At 45.7% G+C, this 15,428-nt stretch overlaps 1 protein-coding gene across 3 annotated transcripts in view; it reads left to right on the forward strand.

The window, feature by feature from the left end:
• Window positions 1-15,219, forward strand: part of CDH26 (cadherin 26) — a 78,732-nt gene extending 63,513 nt beyond the window's left edge. For all 3 annotated transcript variants that reach the window (XM_065523360.2, XM_015430025.4, XM_015430030.4), the window contains 6 exons: window positions 296-426; window positions 3,271-3,348; window positions 5,022-5,090; window positions 6,505-6,558; window positions 7,831-7,905; window positions 13,675-15,219. In XM_065523360.2, the coding sequence (XP_065379432.1) occupies window positions 296-426; window positions 3,271-3,348; window positions 5,022-5,090; window positions 6,505-6,558; window positions 7,831-7,905; window positions 13,675-13,878 (611 nt within the window). In that variant the 3' untranslated portion in view covers window positions 13,879-15,219. The remainder of the gene's footprint in view (window positions 1-295; window positions 427-3,270; window positions 3,349-5,021; window positions 5,091-6,504; window positions 6,559-7,830; window positions 7,906-13,674) is intronic.
• Window positions 15,220-15,428: the final 209 nt, after the last annotated feature.

A 15,428-nucleotide genomic window follows, 5' to 3' on the forward strand; every position in this document is an offset into this window, starting at 1 on the left:
CAACGTACAGATGTCCAGGCTCCTGGACTTGGCAAGGCTAATGAGAAAGCAGCTTTTCCAAGAAACAATACAATATTACCGGCCAGATAGTATTATTGATTAATTCAACAAACAGTACGTAGCATCTAGTTATATCCCGGAACTGTGCTAAACTTTAGAGCTACACAGATGACCAAGATGCAGTTTGACCTTGCCAGTTCATGACTGAGTTATAAATGAACAGAACAAGATCCTCATGAAACCTCTGATATGGGTGAGCTTGTCTAATCTGTTTTTCCCCTTTGTCTTATCACAGTGGCTCTGCTTTTCCTGTTGCGACGCTATTTTGTGCTTGAACCTAAGAGGCATGGATGCTCTATATCCAATGATGAAGGCCACCAAACACTGGTCATGTATAATGAGGAGAGCAAAGCCACTTCAGCCCAGGTAGTGGAATATCATGCTTTGTGTCTTATGGCAAGGAATTCAATAATACACAGACATATAGCATGTGTTTTTTCACCCACTGTACCACCTCTTAATTCTTCATTCTTACCCATGTTTCAGTAGCAAGTGGGAAAAAATTCTTGGAAAAACTAACTCAGATAAATGAATTTATTGTTTTAGATGAATGGTTCTCAACCATGAGCAATTTTGCTCCACAGGGGATATTCGTCAATGCCTGGAGACAGTTTTGATGGTCACAGTTAGGAGTGCTACTGGTGTCTGGTGGGTTGAGGTCAGAGATGCTGCTAAATATCCTACAACACACAAGACAGTCTCTACCACAGAGAATTATCTGCCCCAGTCCCCTAAGTGCTAAGTTTGAGAAACTGTGCTTAGGGAAAAAGTGATTTTTATTAGGTAGACGTTCCCTAAATGGGATTGTGTTAGGCTCACTGGTTAAATGAGTCTGAGCTGGCTTCTTGGTCATGGCTTTCCGTAGATCATGGCAGAACCTGCTCTTCTACCATTGTCCGGCAGAGGCCAACCAGAAAGCTCACTGCCCTTGGAGGTATAAGGCCTGGGCTCTGTTTCTGCCTTCGCATCTCATTAGCTTCATCATTTAACCCTACATCCTCATCTGTGAACTGGGATGATAAAGTCAAATTCTCAGATAGGTTGTGGATCAAAGAGGATGTCTAACACATCCTCTCTGAAGGCACCTAACACATGAAGGCACCTAACACAAGGCAGAACCATATAAAGTAACTGGCCAATGGCCACTGGTTTTTCAAACCGGCTGCTTCTGAAATGGGCCCTACGTTATCTTAGTCACCCTTGCAGCAACTCTGGGCCGGGATTAGACAGACAAAGAGATGAAAGCATTGTGAGCTCTCCTGTTTGTCTTCATCTAGAATTAAGTGGTTGATTTAGAAAATGAACACAAATGTCAAAAGGAAACACACACAGAGGATTCGGTCACCCCATCTTACACCTCCACTGGTGGTTCTTTCCTGGAAGGGAGAGACTTGCTGAATGAAGTGAGACACTTTAGGGAAAAGATATTCCAATGAACTTTGATGTGATGCTCATGTAATTAGAGAGTTTCTCAAAAATATGTGATTGAAGAAGCTGGTGTTTGCCTGAGGCTCCCAGGGTTCTTTGCATTTTGTCTTCCCTGCGGTGTGAAGGAGGGAAGGGAGGTTAGGCTCCTCTGGCAGGTACGTGCCTGTGCACCCTCCTGTGAGCCCTTCCTGGGTAAGGAAACAGGAGCAAGGTCCAAACTCTCCAGATTGTGAAGTCCCCTGGAAGGAATCTCCCCATCCCAAATGTGAGAGCAGCAGCAAACTTGATTTGTTGTGTAATTTTAAGAAGAAAACCATCTGGGCAAACAGCAGTCTTTGTGTAACAGTAGAATTTCTTGCCTTGGACAGTTCCAGTGGCTCAGAGGCTCAACCATGAAGGGAAACAGAAATGGTTCCCAGGCCCAGGGGCTGTGCCTCAGTCTCCTCCTTGGCAGGAGAGCATGAAAGCTGCTGAGCTTGGAGGAGACTGGCAGGAATGTCGCACTTCCTGAGCATTGGTTCAGGTTGTAGCTGAGATGGAAGGGACAGTGGGGATGCCCTGGTTACCCTTCTTTCCCAGCAGCTTTGTGATTGTCTCTTGGAAAAGAGGAAGCAGCTGTAGAAGCAGTGTGGGTGGAAAGGAACCTTGGCCCTTGTGATGCTAAGACCAGGAGGGTTGGAGGGGGCTTAATGACATGGTGGCACTGGTCAAAGACCAGCTATGCCAGAGGGACAAGAGAACCTCATGCTGGGCAAGGGGCTCTGTTCTCTTCTTATACCAACAAATCTTCCTCTTGTTTCCCATTCACAACTAAAGGCGCATCTCCATTCCTGCTTCAGTATCTTAGGGCTCTGAGAAGTGGGATTCAACAGACCTGAGTGTAGATTCCAAATCTGTGATTGATCAGTTACGTAATCTAACTGATTCTGACTTTCATATACAAAGTGAACTTGATAGTCTTCTGTCTCCTAAGTTTGTTGGACACTTTAATCAAATAACACATGTCAAATTTTCAGTACTAACGGTCATGCAATAAAGGGTGGTTGCCAATATTAGCATTATTAGCAGTAATTACTGATTATGTCTTTGTAACCTTGGTAAATAAGGCCATCTCTAGGTGCACTTCTCCCTCTATACATCTTACACAAAGATACCAGCCTACATTGCACATCCACTCACCAGGAACATTGTGTGCTCTTGGGAAAACTCCACGCAAGACATCATCACTAGGTGCACACATGTTGTCACATTCTGCTGCTAAACTATAGGGATGCTGTCTGATGGTGATGATCTGTGGAACTGCATAGATGCCTTCCCTGCGTGTGGGGAAGCTAAGAGCCCTTGGCCAACAGAAATCCAGCATCCATCAACCTGAGTCCCTCAGTGAACATATATGTTGGTTGGTAAATGAATAGAACAATGCACAGAATACTATGCAACAGTGGTGACCCCAAGAGCCATCACTATGAGCCCTAGAAAAAGACAAGCTTTTCAATTCTGAGGGCTCCTGAAACGAGCTTTTTACCATCAGTTTACATGGAACACTGAACCATGAGAAGCTCAACCTCCCAGCGAGCAATTACAAAAGGCAAACAGAAATAACATTCTTTTCCCACATAAGTCATCCAGATTTATAGGAGAGGTGTATTTTTTACAGTCTGGACTTCTGTGATGGCATAGATACAATGTGTTTTGGAGAAAATGTCATTCCTTTCCTTCTGTTTTTATTTCTGCTATCTGTGATTTCAGCCCTTGTCATATTTCTTTCTCTGTGTTCTACAGACATGGTCAGATGTTGAAGGCCACAGGCCGGCTCTGCTCGTCTGCATAGCTGCAGCAGGACCCAAGCAGGGAGCTAAGGTAACGTGCTCCTTACTTGCTTCTGGATTGCAAAGAAGTGACTTTCCTGACGGTTTCCCTCACAAGGAACACCTGGGATGCTCCTCCCACTGCCACATCCGGGGAGGTCCTTCTGCAAGTCAGCAACCCCAGCCCCCACTTGCAAAGCCCCATGGTTCCCTTAGCCTAACACACCCTTGCCTTTCTGTGGCCAAGTTCCTTCATCTTTGCTATGGCATCAGATGACCCAGTGCTTCCAGATATCACTGTGTCCAGTGCCATATGGTGATTTTTTGCCATATGCATATGGCACTTGGACTATGTATTTCTTAAGACACTTTTTTCTTAAAATGGGCTTGTGTCCACATTAAGTACATTTATTTAAGTAGGAAACTTTATATTTCAACTGTAAATGAAAACACAGTTTTACTTGTATAAAGAGCAGGCAAGTGTGAAAATAGCCATGAAAGAAGTAGGGCACAATGACTGGGTGGACGATGTCACTGCCAAAGGCCTGGGGCCCCTCTACAAGGAAGGCAGAGGATGGAAGCCAGGCTAGCACCAGAGTGACACTTCCTCCTGGATGTCATTAGGGTATGGAAACAGAATTAGAAAGGGAATAATTTTCTCACCATGCAAATCAGTGTTATTTAAAATTGTTTCCCAAGTAGCTAAATCTTCCATTCCATAAGTAGTAGGTGTCCCCTACTTTGAAAACAGAGTTGACCCAGGATTGCCATAAATGAGCACGTGCCTGGCCAGGGCAGTGAGCAGGGCTGGGTCCGCTGTGCATTCTGACCATCAACCCGTGCTCCTGGGGGAAGGGCTTCCCTTTTCTAGTTCCTACAAACTTGCCTCCTAGGCTGGCAGGAGCCTTCTCTTTCCTTCCTCTGAGCCAGTCTGCAAACTTCTAGAGGCCTAGGCGTTGCCCTGAAGGGCACACTATGCACTTTGCATGCCCCATCTCATTGAATTTTCACCAGAACCCATAGGGGTGTGTGTGTGGTGAGCGCAGTCTTGCTTCCCTGTTGTACAGGGGAGGAAACCAAAGCCTCCACCCTCTAGGTTTTGGTGTATCTCTGGGTTCCCTTCAGTGTCCTGCCAATATTCTAGTAAGTACATCTGTGGTGACTGCTTAAATGAACTGCCATTCACAGACTTTCTCGAAGTGAAGCCATCACTTATGATTTATGGGTAACCTGATATTTTAAAAGCTGCTGCATATAGCATGAAATAACGTCACTGAGACCATTGTCAAGGTCCATTGCCTGCTTTATTTTCTGTGAAATTTAACTTCATTATTGAAGCGTCGCTATTAAAATAATAGAAACCCAAAGCAGAAAATGCGCACGATCCCATCCCTAAATCTAAACAGTTTCACCTGTGAGTGTCACCTTCTAGATCTCGTCTGTGTGTCTATGCAGTTTTCAGGTGTCTGTGTCATGGAAAGCACATTAGCGTCTTCAGGTTCAAGCCTCCTCCTGCCACACGTTTCCACTGCACCTGCCCTTTTATTCCCTGCCTCTCTTCCTTTTCCTTTCCCCCCCACTGCGCCCTCCCTCTCATCGTGTTAATTCGTGTTTGCCTATGAGTATATGAGCAAGGGGAAGTGGTGGGAGGTCACACATGCCCACTTTGTTTCCAGCTGGAGAGAAATCCATTCTCCTTTGAGTAAATCAGCATTTTCCCCCTAGGATCTCAAGGAAGTGCCTCCATCTGCAGCGAGCAGGGCAGCCCAAGCACGCTCTGCTCTGGGGAGTTGGGTGAGTTTCAGAAGGTTGCTCCCTGCTGCAGCCATCTCACTAGTGACTGACGGTTGGTTCCCCTGAGAGGGGGCCCTTGTAGAAGATTTTCTGATACTGTCAGAAAAAGACACATAGTCAATGAAAATCTGAGAAGTTGGGCTTTTCCCACGCAACTCTATTTCCATCTATAGAAGTAGGTATTACGATCATTGGTGGTGGCTGTTGTTTTTAGAGTTGTTTGATAATCCTGATCAAATATGACACTTTTTAGAACATCCGCAAATAGATACATTTTCTCATGTCCTTCTAAGGGCACCGGAGATAATGTATAATATTAAGAGCACAGGACTTTGACCCTGACTAAATTCTAGCCCAGTGACTGCATGCTTCCAGGGAAAGGGAGGTCTGACTTCCCCTGGGTGTTGTGTCTTCATGTATGCTACATACAAATTCTAGGACTATTGCTTTGTGAAATGACGTTTTCTGAAATAATTTTCGACTAACTAGAAGTTGCAAAAATAGTACGGAGAGCTCTTGGGGGTCCCCCAAAGATACCATCTTATGTAACCCTACTCCGTGATCAAATCAGAAAATGGACTTTGGCACAACACTATGAACACAGTTCTCAATCACAGACCTTACTTGGACCTCACCAGTTTAACTAGCCATTATTTAACAGAAATTTACTTTTCCAATATTGAATTTAAAAGAGGTATTCAGGGTCTAAAGAGCCATAGAATCATATCCAATTTTTACGAGAGAGAGATTCTAAAATAAATTCAAGATCTCTATAATTTCATATCTTTGCACAGGCAGTATCTGAGCAAAGATGAAAACATGCTGTTCTTCTTTGCACAAAGATGGTGCCACAAATCGATCACCAAAGGGCTCCTGCATTGATGAATGTTGGGTTTCATGTCCATGCAGCTGACCCTTCTGGTCCTGGTGTGTCCAGCTGCATGGACGTGGAACCCACACCATGGCACAGGGCCTCCCTCTCTAAAGAACCCCTCCTTGGTTTAATATTCTACTGTCACCATCTTGAAATTCTTAATTTTAAACAAAGGGCCCCCAACTTTCATCTTGCACCGAGCCCTGAGAGTTGTGCCTCTGGGCCTGGGTCCTAGGAGTGGATGTGTGTCATTTGTTTGTATTCAGGGCATGGCCATGGCACAAAGGAAATCTTACTGGGTGTTCATGGACCCAAGACAGAGCTTGCAAATCTAATATTCTCATGTTCCTTCTTCACAAAGCAACTATGAAACTTATTCATGAATTTCTCCTATGAATATCTATAGTCTTTAGAATTACTATATCTTTAGTACAAAAATGAAAGGCAATATGACTGCAAGAATTTCTAGTTATGTATTTGCATCCTTTGGTGATTTATTTGAAATCAGAAAATATTTCTTTCATCTTTCTTTAATTTAAGGGTTATGGCGAGCTCTTTGAGTCAAGAGGTGTGGAAAACATGTACTCTACTCCTGTAAGTACAGATGTAGGTGTTACTGTGAAAAAATTTACCTTATTGTTCTGTCTAAAAGCTGTGGAAAGCCCTGACAATGGGAAATTTGGAAGGAAAGAGGTGATAAAAAAAAATATGCCCAACATCCAAACAAACTGAAGGAGAAGCGAATGTGAGGAGAGGTTGGAAGTAGTTAAGGCACATTTATCCCGTGACTTGAGAGCATAAGAGCTTTTCAGTCCCTGGCAAATTTCTTTTGCTGTTGAGTTGCTAAGATCTCAATCATAGGCTGAGTTTTCTGCTATGCTTTGTCACAGACCTATAGAAATTTTAAGCTAAGGGGGTCTTAGAGATCATCTAATCAATTTTTTTTTTCTAAACATGTTTTGCAGCAGAATTCTTCTTTTCAAATGAGATCCTACAAATAACTCCATTGTAAATAAAATATCTAAGTACTAATTTTGTATGCATTGACATTAATAACAGATACCTATTACCAATAAAATAATGATTATGATGTAAACAAAAGGAAGTTGAATGTTGTATATATAGTTTGCAAAATTATGTTAACGTAGCACCTAATTCATTGCCTCACATTATTATAAATTGGTTTTTAAAGTATCAAGAAAATTTTGATCTTCCCTTGGTGATCAGTCTTACGTTTACCGCCACTCTTGGGTGCTGGCCTTGCACCTGCGTGAGCCCGGCAGTGAGGCCCCGGGTGCTTTGCTTGCCTCCAGGCCAGCCTGACTCACATGATTTCATGGTGGGATTTGCGGGTCCCCAGGTAGCCACTCCTCCCGGTAGATGCCAAGCCTGTTTCCTACCACTGTACCCTCTGCCCTTAGATAGCACAGAGACCCAGATCCACAGACATGGACCAGATGAGCAGGTGACTGCCAGTAGCCCATCATGGGGAACAGTGGGCAAGGTGCAGAGGAAGAGAAGCCAAAATGAGCAAGGAGGGGCAGTGTAATTGAGGGGGAGTAAGGCATGAATGAGGCTGTCAGCAGGAGCAAACCCTCCTGGCTGGGCTCACTCGGGTTCCTTCCTCACTGAAAGTGTGTTTCAGCCCAGGCACTGGAAGGTCTAGCCATGAGAGATTGCAGGGCCTCCCTCTCTGCCCCAACACAAAGAGAGGAAACGTGAACAAACTGCCCTGGGCCTGGCTCTTTACCTCCAAAAGAACTGTGCTGAGTATGCCCCATCTGTGCTGGGGCCACTGACACACAGGGGTTGCAGGGTAGGACAAGGGCTCTGCTGTGGTATGAAACTCTACTGGTTTGCTTGCAGGCTTACCCAGATGCCACAGTGCACAGACAACTCCTGGCTCTGGTGGAAGGAAGGATGGCAGAGACATTGAATCAGGTAGGGAGGGCTCCCCTTGTCCTGTGCACTGGCTATGGGTTCTGCATCCCCACTGTGCTCCAGGCTTGATTTGGGGACACTTCCTCCTAAATCACTGTGTTAGTCAGCTAAGGCTGCCATAATAAAATACCATAGCCTGCCTGGTGGCTTAAATAACAGAAATGTATTGCCTCATGTTTCTGCAGGCTAGAAGTCCAAGGTCAGTGTTCCAGCATGGTTGGGTTCTGATGAGGGCTCTCTTTCTAGCTTGCAGATGGCCACCTTCCAGCCGTGTCCTCACATGGGATGGAGAGAGAGATACCAAGCTCCCTGGTATCTCTTCTTATTAGGGAGCCGGTTCCATCATGAGGACTCTACCCTCATGAGCTCATCTAAACCTAATTGTCTCCCAAAGGCTCCATCTTCAAATGTCATCACACTGGGGTTAGGGCCTGAACATATGAATTTGGAGAGAGAACACATTTGAGTCCATAGCAATCACTTTCATGGGAATCCTCCATCCAGTGCTGCTTTGCAGAGCCCAACTGAAGACAGAATTGACACAGGACAGGCAAGCCCCCAAACTGGGGATTAGCCCAGGAGGGTTTTTGGAAAGAGTTCAAAGGTGAGGTGGTGGTGTTAGACAGCAGTCTTTTATTGAACATTACTGCTCCTTGCAAGGCAGGGCTAACTCGTAGGCAGTATACTCAGTCAGAAATGTATGGGATGTTGGCAACTGTATTTATACTCACTAAAACCCACTTTCAATTACATGCAAATTAAGTGGCAGGTTGATACAAACTGAGGGGCTGGTTATTTAGAACTTTCTAGGAAAGGGATGGTAACTTCTGGGTCACTGCCATGGCATTGGTAAGCTGTCTTGGCACTGGTGTGAGTGTCTTGCACCAATGAGCAATGAGGGCAACCAGGATCACTTTCGTCTCATCTGCTGGATTCTGCTGTTTTTTGTTTTTTTGTGTGTTTGTTTGTTTTTGTTTTTTTAACTTCATCCCATCTGGACCAGATCCTGTTTTGGTCAGCAGGGTTGTGACCAGAAAACAAGACCTGCTGGCCTCCTACCTCAGAATGAAGGGTCTTTTCCTGCAAAACTGTGAAAGAAGTAGTTTGACTGCTCTGAAGGGGTCTATGGGGTGAGATTCTGATTTTAGGCATATCCTGGAAGGTCCCTCAGCACAGCCACTGTGTAGTCCTGGGAAGATTGGAAAGCAGCTTGGGAGCTGGGCAAACCCATGGGCAGGTTTACACGGATAGGGCAGAGCCAGTCCACTGCTCATGTCATGGAGGCTCTGCTTGGGGAAGGATGTACCGAGAAGCTGCCCGGGCTGTTCTGACTCTAAGCAGCTCCTCCTGTTGCAGGGCAGTGGGAACTCAGGCCTGTGGAATCATCAGCACAAAGGAAGACATAAATGTAGACAGTCTCTGTCAGGCTAGACTTATTTTTTTTGACAAACACATGTATGATACTCACTTTGTTCTAGACTCTGTTCTGAGGACTTGAAAGATGTTAACTCTCAGTCTGCACATCAGCCTATTGGGGGAGATGCTGTCATACACCTTTTTGTAACATGAAGAAACCCAGGAACAAAGAAGTTGGGTGATGTGTCCAAGGTCACAGCCATAGAAAGTCGTAGATTTGGGGCTCAAATACAGGCAACTGGGCTCCAAGGTCTAGCCACTGGGGGGGCTCATTAAAAGGCAGCAGTCCCCAGCACCAACTCTGTGGACCCTGCTGTAGTGGGTCTGGGGTGCACATCTGAGCCTCTGACTTGAGGTCCTGGGATCCTGTTTTGTGAAACACATTGGTGAGCCTGGACATCTCCTGCTGTGCTTGTCAGAGTGGATGACAGACAGGGCTGTGAACACTGTGGCCTGAGGAAGTGAGCCCAGACTGTGTCTGGATGTAGAGTCACTGCCTGGGGTCTCCCCAGTGTCAGCTTCCTCTGGTTCCTGTCACAGTCCACAGGTGGGAGCTCCAGCTCTGTGCCCCAGTGACAGCCCCAAAGGTGCTATAGGCTTGGCCCCTTCTCACTCCCACTCCTTAGCCCTGCAGAATGGGTGCTGTCTGGCACCTACTTCAAGAAAACACAGACATCTTCTCTGAGCCTAGAAGCTTTGTCTAAAGCCAGGCAAGCCAGGCTCCTGCAGAAGGGGGCTGTGTACCCACAGAGTCAGGGCTGCAGGGCACTTCCCCAGGCCCTGACTGCTGGTGAGGAAGATGAAGGATAAGCTGTGGGGAAATTTCTGTGTGTCTCTCCCAAGCTGACTATAACCTCCCTGAGGGCCAGGCTGTGTCATTATTGGTGATGGCACAGGGGTCACTGAAGAACCAATGAAAGAACCATTTTCACTATAACCCAATGTGGTAGATGAATCCAATAACAGAGGCTCAGACAAGTTGCTCCAATGGTAAAGGCATGAAGGACAGAGCCAGAAATGGGGTGCAGAGTGGCCGACTGCAGACGGGCCCACCTGATCATTGAGCAGTGTCAAGGAAGTCTCCTCTCTGAACCTTAATTTCTCATCTACAAAGTAGAGTTGGGCAGCTCTGCTACACTCTTGGGTGAAGCTTTGTGCAGACGAGATCATGTCTGTACATAAAACATAGGATGTGGTGATCATGATATAGTATCCGGCTTACCCATTTTCACATTTGTGCACACACACATGAATGCATGTCCATGCACACGTACCGCTCATGCCAAGTGGACCATGTGGACAGTATCGCAGGTCCTGCCTGGCTGAGCAGGAGGGGGATGTGTTCCAGCTGCGGGCCCCCCTCCTCCTCTGCAGGGAGGGAGGCAGCTTAATTCAATAGAAGCTCAAAGCTCTGCTTGGTGGTGTGAGAGGAGGGAACACCAGATTAGAGGGCCCTGTTCTTTCCTCTTGAGCCCTCTAACTTGGATGGTGGTGTATGATGAATTATTGATCTGATGAGGCTTCCAAAATTGCTGAATCAGGGTGCAGACACCCGCTGTTCTGCTGTCAGCCTGGGAGTTTTGAAGTTGAATCCACCCAGTGCAGCCCCCACTGCAGATTCTGTCTTGCTCTGCACACACCATGTCCGTCGCTAATTGTCTATTCAGCTTCACTGCAAGAACGTGAACAGACTCCTAACACCTAGGCTGGAGCTTGTGTATCTGCTGGTTTTGCTGTAAAAACTTTCTTTCCTCCCGCTGCCCCCAGCTCCCCCATGCCATATGGTCAGACAGCGACCACAGTCCCTGAATAAGCAGACCCAGTTAATGGACCAGATGTGCAGGTGAGCGTTCCCATGCTTCCGGTGGGCACCAAGCCTGACATAGCAGTAGACTGGGGTGGGGAGACAGCATTTCCCACTAAACAAGGGCCCAGGCAGGGCTCTTGAGAATCAGAGGAGGCTGGAGACAGCTTGTTACAGTCACTGGGTGGGCCAGGGCAGGGGGCATAGTTAAGAGCTTGGAAGCCCAGGGGTCCCATCAGAATGGGGACATGCATGGGGTCCCTGGGGTCCCAGAGCTGCCCTTTCCAGGCCCTCCCCACCTCCCACCTTGGGCTTGAGCCCCAGGACTCCGACTGTTTTCATGCTCTACATGAGCTCACCCTCTCAGAATTACTATCAGTAGTGACGGATTAGACAGGCTCCCACTAAACCCATTCCTGCCAAGGTCTGTGGAACTGGCTCTGGGTTCAGATAGCACTCTCTACAGGTATTAGAAGGTAAACAGGCTAAAACCCTCCTCCACTCCTCTCCCCTCCCTTCCTGTCCCCTATTTATTGTATCGCTCAGGCCAGGAAAGTCTTCACAGAGAGATGACTTGGGTCCTGAATACTGAGCTGGAATTTGCTGGGTGGAGATTGGCAGAGGAGGACTGTCTAGGGTTCTAGGCAGAGAGGAATGAGCAGATACGAAGCCTAGGAAATGTTTCTGGGGTTTGTGCAGAGGGTGGACCTGAGGCAGGAGAGGCTGGGGAGAGGAAGAGATGGTGAAAAGATGGCTGTTGGGAGGGAGAAAGCCATGACAACCCTACAGCAGGGCGGCTTAATGTGCAGAGCAAGTACCTCTGGCTCACGTCAGAGATCAGGGTCGGTGTCGAGCCGGAGCCTGCCCAGGGTCCTCCCACCCTGTGGCTCTGCCACCACTCAGAACTGGAAATGAGGCTAGAGGACAGAAAGAGCGAGAACGGAGGCTCTTGGGGAAGTTTTCACGGCCAGGTATGTGTTCCTGACATCCCTATTTCATCAGTCACGTAGCCACATCTAGCAGCGAGGCAGGAAATGTGATCTTGCCGGGTGACCAGAAGAACAAGAAATGAGTTTAGTGAACTCCTTGCCACTCTTGCCCCAATGACTGGAGATAGGGACCTATCCTCAGGCATTGGTCATGGGGCTGGAGGAGAGGGGATAGAACTAGGAATATGGCCGAGCATTTGAGAGGATGGGGCAGAGAAGAGGTGGCGATGACTCTAGGTTTCAAGGTTGAGCAGCTGGGCTGTTGGGGATGTCCTGACTTAGGCCAGGCTAGAGTTTCATGAACTTTGGTTATTCTCACACGACTGTCACACTTGTGTTTAACCCACTCACTATTATGTATTTAATGCATTTCTGTAAAGCAGCTCACATGTTAATTAGCTTTTGGCTTTATGATCAGCTATGTAATGGTATTTGTGAAATCATGGAGTTGGTGTGCTTGTTATTATGTTTTGAAATATGTGATAAAATGGCCATTGACTCAAATAAATATGTGTTCTGATACCGCTGAAATCATCTAATGCTGCAGGGGTCAGTGAACTTCTTATAAAGGGCCAGAGAGTAAATCTTGTAGGATTTGAAGGCCAGTTCCCACAGCTCAGCCCTGCTGTTCTGTGAAAGCAGCCACAGATGATACACAAATAAAAGGTCTTGGCTGTGCTCCAGTAGAACTTAATTTACAACAACAGGTAGTGTGGGGGATTATCCGCTGGGTTTTAGCCAGCTAGCCCCTGTAACGGGGTGCACACTGCACTTGGCAAGCATTGAGGGAGGGGCTGAGGGAGGGGGAGATGCAGGTTGTGGGCAGAACCGCAGCGGCTTCCAGGGTGTTGAGTCTGAGGTCCCTGTGGACGTCCTCGTGGAGCTGTCTGGTTGGAATTCTGGCTCTGGATGTGACCACAGGGAGTGTCACAGACAGAGATGGTGACTGGGACATCACCATTGGTTAGGGAGGATGAAGCCATGGCCTGAGCGTGAACGGGGAGACTGGAGGGCAGTGGTTTGAGGAGCCATGTGGGTGAGACAGGGGTGGCAGGAAGCGGTGGCTGCCCTTTTTTGGAGGGAGGCTGTGAGGTATGAGCGGATTGAAGGACAGACCTGAGCACATTTGTGGGTTGGAAGAAAGGAACCCACAGCAAGAGGCCAGATGAAGAGATGAAGAGAGAGGGGACAGTTGTCCAAACGAGGGTCTGGGGGGTCACGGAAGGGGAGGTGTCCAGAGCACAGAACAGGGAGGGGCTAGCCTCAAGAAATGAATCTGCAAGAGGGTGGGAGTGGGTGGGAGGTCCTCCTGAGGGCTCCTGTCATAGTCCTGGGGCGGCCACCAGTGTGTCACAGTTCCCTCTCAGACTATAAAGTGGGATGTCTCCCCTTAGCCTGACTGCCACTTCTGGGACTGTACGAACTCCTGTGTCAGCTGAGGACATGGGGCCTGAGTGCCGTTCCTACTGCACTGAGGTGTTCCTCGAATCAAACCTAGAGAAATGAGCTGGGTATGGAAGCACATGGCATTTACCTTCTCTTTCCCCAACTTTTCCCCAGAAACTCCGTGTTGCCGACGTGCTGGAAGATGACCCCAGCTACCTACCTCACGTCTACAGCCAGGAGGGGGAGTGTGGAGGGGCCTCATCCCTCAGCTCTCTGGCCAGCTTGGAACAGGAACTGCCGCCTGATTTGCTGGACTCTCTGGGTTCAAAAGCGACTCTGTTGGAGGAAATATGTTCAGAGTCGGGTGGTCCTTCCTAAAAAAATGTGTATTTTGGAGAATTGAAATAATTCATGGAGGGGAATCACTATTCATGGATTTTTCCCCTCTGCTCTTCTTTTCCCTCCTTGAAAAAAAAATCACCTTCTAGTCCTAGATGAGGACACACTATTAGTTTGAATTAAATGCTTTGATATTCTGAGACCAGCCATCTTGAACCAAAGCAAAACCACAAGTTGTGCTTTTTTAAAATTTGATTTGTCATATTTTCTAGAGAAACTTGAATTTAATTGTGTTATTCTTAGCTTCCACTGGCAGCCTAACTTTGAGGGTAAATGAAAATATAACCCATCAATTACCCAGTCACTTGGGAACAGCAGGTAATACTGAAGAAAAATAAAAATAGATTTTAAAACGTTATTTACATTTCTATGATTATGATTCTGCTTCCTTTTAAGGGAAAACTTAGGTAAATAGAGAAATGTTTTCTATAACATTTGTAATCAGTATTTTAAGTGATTTTTTTAAAAAAAGTATTGATCCCTATTCACTTTTTGATTAGATAAATAGATAAAATATGGTATCTTGAGAGAAATGATTATGCTGAAAGCTTTATAAACAGTACACTCTTTAAAAAATGAAGAGCTGACATAATTTAACTTGTATGTGTTATGTAAGTAAAAGAGTTTAGGAGCCTTTCAATGAAAAAGTTCTGATTAGATTTTATCTTTAAACAAAACCACAAAATTTAATTGGTTTTTACTTGTCCACTTACTGCTAATGTCAGTTTCAGGGGAGGAAATGGTTTCTTTTAAAAATCTTAATATGGACACATATGCCCTAAAAATAGTCAGTTTTCTAGTCTGAGTAATAGATAAGAGACTGACTAAGCAAAGTTTAAAATGCTATTAGGACACTTTAATGCACATATTGAATATCTAAAAGTCTACAGCCATATAAAATTTTTATGTAATTAATGAGCAAATGCTCTCTCTCACGCCCTGAAATAAATCAGTAGAAACATGTTTGCTGTTGAATCAAGGAAGTATTATGTTAAACAGTGAGTTATAGCTCACAGTTAAAACACTCTCCTTCTTTTTGAAGAAGCTGTGCAAATAATTCTTTTAAAGAGATCTGGACTTTCTTACCTGGTTACCTCGCTCTTTCTCTGCTTTGGGAAGCTGAAAAAGAAGAAAAACCACATTTAAAACACTGGAATGTCTGAATGGGACGCTTGAAGTGTAGAACAGCTGTATTGATCCTAGCATGACTCAGAGGACAGTCTAGGACATTTTCTCAGTAATTCAGTATAAAAGTCATTTTTTTAAAGAAAAATATATGTGTTTGGACAACGAAACAAAATAAACACATTATTCAATTGCCTTCTTATACTTACCTCTTTCATTCTGTTCCCTATAGATTTTTAAAAAATTCTCTCAGGTTTTAAAACTTTATTATTTTATTTTAAATAATTGACATATAATAATTGTACATATTCATGGGGTACATAGTCATGTTTCAACATATTTACAGTGATCAAATCAGAGTCATTAGCATAATCATTGGCTCAAACGTTTTTCATTTCTTTGTA

This window comes from Macaca fascicularis, chromosome 10, assembly GCF_037993035.2.
Source record: "Macaca fascicularis isolate 582-1 chromosome 10, T2T-MFA8v1.1".
Classification (NCBI taxonomy): Eukaryota; Metazoa; Chordata; class Mammalia; order Primates; family Cercopithecidae; genus Macaca; species Macaca fascicularis.